Raw genomic sequence first — 7,471 nt, forward strand, 5'->3', positions numbered from 1 at the left:
TGTACAACTAGCCAGACATCAAACAATGACGGAAGAACTTGTAAATATCAAATTGGTCAACATTACTTCAAGTCTAATCAAACCAACAAGATAGAAGTATGGGGAAAAGAAGTACAAGCTGTCAAAACAAAATACCCCAAAAAACAAAGCCAAAAAAAAAAAAAAAAAAAAGAGATAAAGAAGCATGGAATACTTTCACTCCCATTCTACCTTCCTCCATAAGCAGATCATATTCACAGTGCAGTTTTCCTTGTCAGGGACATGTGCTGTTTAAATTTTTCAATATGAAGGAGACTTTATACAAGAGTGGTTGGTCCAAGAGCTTCTCTTTTGTCTCAGCAAGTGATAACATGATAAATCATGCCCAACTTTGCTTGGAAAAGGCTTTCACAAATATGTTCATATGGAGGCTCAGCTTTCCCTCCAATAAGTAGGATTGATTGTAAAGTCAGCTTGGGATTGGCCAGATCACACCTAGTGGCTCCTAGCATTCCAGCCTTCATCATTGGAGAATTGGCATGGACACAGAGAACTTGGGCAGACATTGGGAACTTTCCAAAAAGGAACAATCTATACAGACATGCACAAGATGGAAATGTCTATCTAAATTCATTTGTGTCCTCCATCTTGGAGGGTCTAATATTTTTAGTGAGGTTCATCTATTTGGCAATTTTTGTTTTCCCCTGCTACCATTATGGCTCCATTTGCAGAGTTGTTTGGTGGTCTTTTTAGGAAATCGTGGCTTCATCTTGTTCATCGTACACTGGAAACGGCAGGCCCAGCATTCATAAAGTGCGGTCAATGAGCAGCCACAAGACCAGCCTCCCTATTGATCTTTGCTCTGAGCTTACAAAGCATCACTTGAAAGTACCAGCACATAGCTCTAAAGAAAGATGACTATTGAGAGAACATTTGGCCACAAACTCCTGAAAGTTTTGAAAATTTTGAGGGGTAACCTGTGGAATCAAGAAGTATTTGCCCAAGTGCATTGTGCTTCTTTAAGATTTTGCCATCCTGATCAACAGATCAAACACCCATTGTACTTGCCGTGAAAGTTAGACATCCTGGTGTTGGTGAAACAATTAGGCAGGATTTTATGATTTGTGATTGCCAAAATATCAAATTTCAACCCAACAATTTGCTGTTTTCATGATGTCTCAGGTTGACCTTGCAAGGGAAGCTGCTCATTTGAATTGGTTTATTTACATTTTGACCAATGGAAAGATGTATCCTTTCCTAGACCCTTATATCCACTTGTGCATCATGCTGTCTTGGTGGAAACCTACAAGGAAGGAAAAAGTATTTCCTACCACTTTGATGATCTTGAGGGAAACAATCGAATTAAAAGTTCACTTTCTCTTATTGGCACGCATGCACTTCTGAAGATGCTACTGGTTTAGTTTTTTATATTTTCTTTGTTGTATAGGCTGTTCTAGTTATCTTCTGATCCTCTGTTTCTGGTGGTGATTACTCTTTTTTTATGTAGACTTTGTCTTATCAACTTTTTTTTGTGAACACCAAAAAGCCTCAACATCATCAGGTGTTACAAGATTAGTTTAGTGTTCTAGGAGCAATTTTAGTATTATCTATTTTATGTAAAAAGTTAATTGTATTAAAAGAAAAAGCAGAAAGTTTACACAGTCAGTACTACAACATTCAACTACAGAGCATAGAGTAGCCTAAATATCAAATCTGAATCTAGGTAATTACATTGTGTCCCTCTCCATTTCTTGGATGATCATTGAGGGCCAAGAATAATACAGCTATGACCAAACATATTCTATTAGAGTGCTCCATTTGTGGCAGCTAACAAGGACTGGCCTTTGAATCAATTGGATGTCATGATTGCTTTCCTCCAAGTTGATCCAAGAGAAGTTTACATGCAACCTGACCTAATTTCAAGTCTTTCTCAGTAGAAGGGAAATCTGTCTTCTCAAGAAGACCTTGTATTGTTAGGTAGAATGGTTAAAGGAGTGGGATGAATTTCCTAGTTTTGCATCCTTGCATGTGCACGTAGCACTATAATAGTCCCTAAAAATATTAACAAGAACCTGGCAAATTCTTTGGACAGAAGAAACACTTATCCAATAAAGAGAATTCTCAGACATACAAGTAACATAATGCAACACATACCATCGGCGATCTCAAAAGAGACAGATAAACACCAAGTGACACCCGCCTTGGGGTTACATCAGGTAAATTTTGGAATTGGATTGGAGCCGAACCAAGCCCTTGACCTACTTAACAAACAAAGAGGCAGTTAAGAACCTTCTGTTCTTAGACATATAGACAAGCGAATGAGAGACCCTACCGGAATTTTTTGCACTAAGCTTCTTCACCAAAGGCTCTACATGTGGTTGGAACACATCAGCATAGAATTTCTCAATACTAATGTAATCCAGTTTTGTATTCTGTTTCCAAAGTAAAATGGGTTAGATTTAAAAATTAAAATTAAAATTAAAAATAAAAAAAAAAAAAAGAAGGATACCAATATGGGGTGAGAAATATACCATAGAACTGTGTGTTGATTTCTTGACATATACATCGTTAATGACTTGAGAATCGTATAGGGATCCCTTCTGATACATGCCTCTAATTATTGAAAACTCCAAGGGAACATTAAAGACCTGCAAGCCACCAAATTAAGAACAATAAGAAGCACAAATTTGAAGAATTCAAGCTCAGAAAACACACATGTAATACCTCTGTAACTCGACGGAGACTGCAAAGGATGATTTGATCAAGGTGTCGATTGAAAAATATACTAGCCTGTCCTTGAATAAGATGTTGAAAAAGACAGTTAACGCTCTCCTTTATATTTTTTGACTCTTGTAACAGTTTCTGTTTTGTAGTATCTACTAAACTTGGCATGATTTGGAGTTTTTCAACCCAGATATGGATTCTTAAAGCTGCCAACTTATAAATCTGAGCCAAATCAAAACATAAATATCAGATTCCAATTAAAGAAGAACTTTAAAGAACTAATACAATGGGAAATTAAAAGGTGTTATGTTTGAAATACAAACATAGAGGTGGCCTTCATACACTTCTTTTTTGGGTGAAAGTGGCATTCATACACACCCTTCGAATATTTACCTTGTAATTGAGAACATTGATCTGATTCACAGCACTTGTGTTCCCCCCTCCTGGAATTGGCCAAATCTGACTGCAGATAAAAATTCTCAAATCCAAGATACTCATCAGGGTAAAATGACTTCAGAAGATCCCAAAAAAAAGATTAGTTTGAAGATTGTTAAATGAAACCCTTACCTAGCAAAAGTAAGCAGTAAAAGAGGCGATGGAGTCGATGGAGGCGAAAAATCAGTACGTGCTATTCTTGAGGGCCTTAGGTCCAAACCTAAATCTGGGGGAAAAGAGAGATCCAAATGAGACTTTTAACAGCTAATTCAAAGAATGCACCTAATTTGGAACAAAGGATCTTTAGCTACCTGATGGAGCTGTTTCACGCTTCCGTAAAGAAGGCTGTGGGGGCAAACCTTCACGGTCGATATTATGAACCCATGGTTTTGACATTAAATCCAATCGGATAATGTCTTCAAAGAGGGCTGGCTTGGCAGCTATCAGAGAATTGTACATCTGCGAACCCGTTTCCCACACCTTGCTCTCTAACAGATTTTCTTGGAAATGAAGAAGATGTTTGTTCAACTCAGTCGGCAGTGTTAAATGGTTAATGAAAATATCCATCACTGTGCAAATTTCTAAACCTGACACCCCTGTGACTGGCAATACCCGAGAACTCAACACTGGCAGCTCATTCATTCCACGCATAACCAGCTCAGCCGAGAATGCAACTACCGCGCTGTGAAATTTCACATCAGCAAACATCGACTTTAAGTCGGCTTTTGCAATCTGACGTTCTGCAGCATATACTGCTTCCAGAATCTTATAGTATATCTTTAGTGTTCCTTTACCACATTCCTCTGACGACAAGCTCTGCCCTGAACTTGAAGAACACACAGGAAAGACGGCCTCCAATAGTGACTGGACCAGCTGCTTTACCTTACCATTTGCATCCAAACCAGATGATGCAAGAAATTGTTGCAAATCTTCTGAAGGAGTGGAAGGTAGTTCAGAAACCACAGTACGCCAAGCATTCATTGTTATTTTCGGGGTTGGTGGTGTAGCAGCTGGGGATGCCATTGATCTGCTGCATAAATTACAAAAAATAGAACGGTTAACAAAATCATCAATCCTTAAGTAAATAACACTACTTTCTCCCTCTCCCGGGTAGCTACTACATGTATTCCACTAATCAATTATGGAATGCTGAAAAAATGTGAGTTACATGATTGCTTAGAAAGGAAATACGCTACATCTGTTCTTCACAAGACTACAAATTTTGATGGAAGAATAACTAATATGTGATTTTTTTCTCATCTGTATTATCACTTACTATTTCATATGGGAAATGAGGAACTAGATAAACTATTGAAAACCTTTTTAGCTTTTAAAACTGTAATGCTAAAATCTTTACTTCGTAGACTTCCAACCTAAAAAACAAAAACATCCTCCAAATGGTTTGAGGAATTGGGATCGAATTGATTGATCATATAAATATTAGCAGAGTCAGAGACTAATATCAATTCTTGGCCAATAACATACAGGTGGATTGGTAGGATAAGCAGGTAATAATGTCAAAAACATAAGTAATTCTTGTAAGATAATCAGGGGATCAATCCAAACCGATGCAGATAGCCATTGAATCTGTACAGCTGGATTAATACAAAACAATTATTTCATTAAAAATAAAAGGAATAATACTGTGAACAATCCCAAGATCCATAATCAGCACGAATAGGAAATAAGAATTGAATAGAGAGAGAAATCTGTATTATCAATCGTACAGAACTAGAACTCAGAAAATAGAAAATAGAAAATAGAATAGGACTAAGTCCAAAGACAACTCAAATTCAGCTCCAAGGCATATCGAGAATAGCTTAGAAAGGAAATACGCTACATAATCAATAATGCAATGCTTAAAAATGGAGGTTAACAAAAATTGGATGATTGCTTGTAAAGGAAATACGCTACAAAATCAATTATAGAATGCTGAAAAAATGGGGGTTAACAACTCAAAAATGGAGATGATTACTCATACAGAAAATAAGCTTGAAAATCAATAATGCAATGCTGAAAAAATGGGGGTTAACAAGCTTACCGCGATGATTGCAGAAGCTGAAAACCAATATTCCGATGGATTGAAGAGCTGAAAACCAATGTTCCGATGGATTGAAGAGCTGAAAACCAATGTTCCGATGGATTGAAGAGCTGAAAACCAATCATCCGATGGATTGAAGAGCTGAAAACCAATGCTCCGATGGATTGAAGAGCTGAAAACCAATCTTCCGATGGATTGAAGAGCTGAAAACCAATGTTCCGATGGATTGAAGAGCTGAAAACCAATCTTCCGATGGATTGAAGATCTGAAAACCAATGTTCCGATGGATTGAAGAACTGAAAACCAATGCTCCGATGGATTGAAGAGCTGAAAACCAATGCTCCGATGGATTGAAGAGCTGAAAACCAATCTTCCGATGGATTGAAGAGCTGAAAACCAATGTGGATCTGAGGAAAAGACTGACAGTAGACGAGAGTAGCAGCCGAGACTGAGAGTAGAAGAGGAGTAGAAGAGACTGAGAGAATTAGGGGAGAGAATTCTTGACTAATGGAATAATTCTAGAGAGTTCGAAGATGGTTGTTAGTCGATGCATGACCGAGTTAGTTAACTCTCTATTTTTATTTATTTTATTTTTTTGGCCTTTTGGTAGTTAACTCGGGATTTGAAATTTTGAATTTTATACCCAGGTTTAAATTCGAGTTAGTTAACTCGATGGATTACGGTTGAATTTATATTGTATTGCACACCCAGGTTCGAACTTCGAACTTCGAACTTCGAACTTCGAACCTCGGAGAAGAGGAACCAGACTTCTCCCGAAACACTTCGGTTTTTCGGTTTTAGCACAAGTTCGAATTGACGATATAGCCCTCGATTCCCGCCACAACTGAGGGCTAAATACGGTTATCACAAGAGGCTATTTCCGTCCATTCCCGGCAGATTTCATTTCACGACGAAAACGCATTTTTATCGGGCGAGTGTTTGGTCGAACCAAACTTAACTGCCACCACACCCTCGTCTTTTATTATTTATTTATACAAGTTTTTAAAGAATCTTTAAACCTTTCTCTTTTTATTTTTTGTTTTTTTTTGTTTTTCACCCTACATGCCATTGTGAACCCTTGTATATTTCAATGTCATTACAATACGTGTCGTTATATACAAAATATTTGTAAGCAAATTCATGAACGTGCAGATAATCCTATGTTGGAAATTTCTTTCAAAGTCATAACTGGTTTAATACCATGAATCATTATCAACATTATGGTTCACATATGGCTCAAATGACAATCAATCATTTCTACCCTAAATTACCAAAAAGGAGGAAAAGAAAAGATGACATCAACCATTGATTATCAAAACCTATGTTGCTTAGTAAGACCATCTTAGGTTAAGGGACCAGTTGAGAACTTCCAATGAAAAGAATTTCTTAAATATCTACCAGCAAATTTTTTAGAACATCTAATAATTCAGTCCAACCACATGTACATTTGGACTTGATTCTTATGATGGTCGTTGTTTTGCATTTACCCAACCACATATAGTCATGTGTTCAGGTTCTAATTAATATCCGAATTGAAACTGACCTGAACCGACCACAATCAAACGGTTGATACTCGGGGTAAGGATATTTCAGGGGTTTACTATAGACCATCCAATGCGGTTCAAATACCCAAAAAGTGGGTCCCACGATGGAGACATCCCTCACATAAACCCTAACATCTAAACTCTTTCAATTCAACACTTCATTTAAGAAAGAGAGAGAGGGTTTAGATTTTAAGATCAACCGTAGGACTACAACAACATCTTTCTATTCCGTACTTGTTTTTCTACCAAAAAAATCAAATAAAAAAAGATTAAAAGAGGAGGCTGTAAAGAAGAAAGAGCGTGTAGATAGAGGAAGAGCTAGCTTTCGTGTTTTGATCATGGTACCGTGTGTCAGCGATTTCGACACACGGCGAAACTTTCGACGCAAGGTTGGGGGCAACACGAAACCCCCCAACGACACGATTTTAGCATTAAATCGGCGATATATCGCCATCAATCAAAAAGTTGACCGGAGAACCAGGAATTTTTGAAAAATGAGAGGGAAATCAGGATCATTTGGATCGTCTCTTTGCTGTGTTTCTTGCCAGAGGTAGTTGGTGATAAACATGAAGGTGGCGACGGAAGGAGAGAAGACGATTCGAGGGATGTTGAGCTGGGAGCCTAGGACGCGAGTTCGTGAGTCCAGCCGAGGAAGATGTTGGAAATAATGGTGGAGGGCAGCGAAGGTTGGGAACGAACCAGTTGAGGAGAGGATCGTCAAGCGGACATCATAGCTTTGAACTTTGAA

The 7,471-nt window shown here is 37.9% G+C and overlaps 1 protein-coding gene and 1 pseudogene across 1 annotated transcript; one reads left to right on the forward strand and one right to left on the reverse strand.

The window, feature by feature from the left end:
• Nucleotides 1–284: 284 nt before the first annotated feature.
• On the forward strand, nucleotides 285–1,400 carry LOC149022856 (uncharacterized; annotated as a pseudogene).
• Nucleotides 1,401–2,237: 837 nt separating this feature from the next.
• Nucleotides 2,238–4,161, reverse strand: LOC149022857 (retinoblastoma-related protein-like). The gene is made up of 6 exons (XM_089147717.1): nucleotides 3,450–4,161; nucleotides 3,271–3,364; nucleotides 3,097–3,166; nucleotides 2,704–2,925; nucleotides 2,511–2,627; nucleotides 2,238–2,411 (listed from the first exon to the last, which is right to left on the reverse strand). Exons 1-6 carry the CDS (start codon nucleotides 4,159–4,161, stop codon nucleotides 2,238–2,240), a joined length of 1,389 nt encoding a protein of 462 aa, XP_089003843.1.
• Nucleotides 4,162–7,471: the final 3,310 nt, after the last annotated feature.

This window comes from Hakea prostrata, chromosome 3 (genome assembly GCF_041222555.1).
Source record: "Hakea prostrata isolate BN-2017 chromosome 3, UWA_Hpros_2, whole genome shotgun sequence".
NCBI classification, from domain to species: domain Eukaryota; kingdom Viridiplantae; phylum Streptophyta; class Magnoliopsida; order Proteales; family Proteaceae; genus Hakea; species Hakea prostrata.

Bases quoted from the DNA above. Each gene is read 5' to 3' on its own strand.
- LOC149022857 (XM_089147717.1), bottom strand. From the start codon at position 4,161: ATGGCATCCCCAGCTGCTACACCACCAACCCCGAAAATAACAATGAAT. The intron at 2,926-3,096 runs GTAAATATTCGA...GATTTGGCTCAG, and splicing joins TCAATGTTCTCAATTACAAG to ATTTATAAGTTGGCAGCTTT. The intron at 2,628-2,703 runs GTATTACATGTG...GGTGGCTTGCAG, and splicing joins GTCTCCGTCGAGTTACAGAG to GTCTTTAATGTTCCCTTGGA.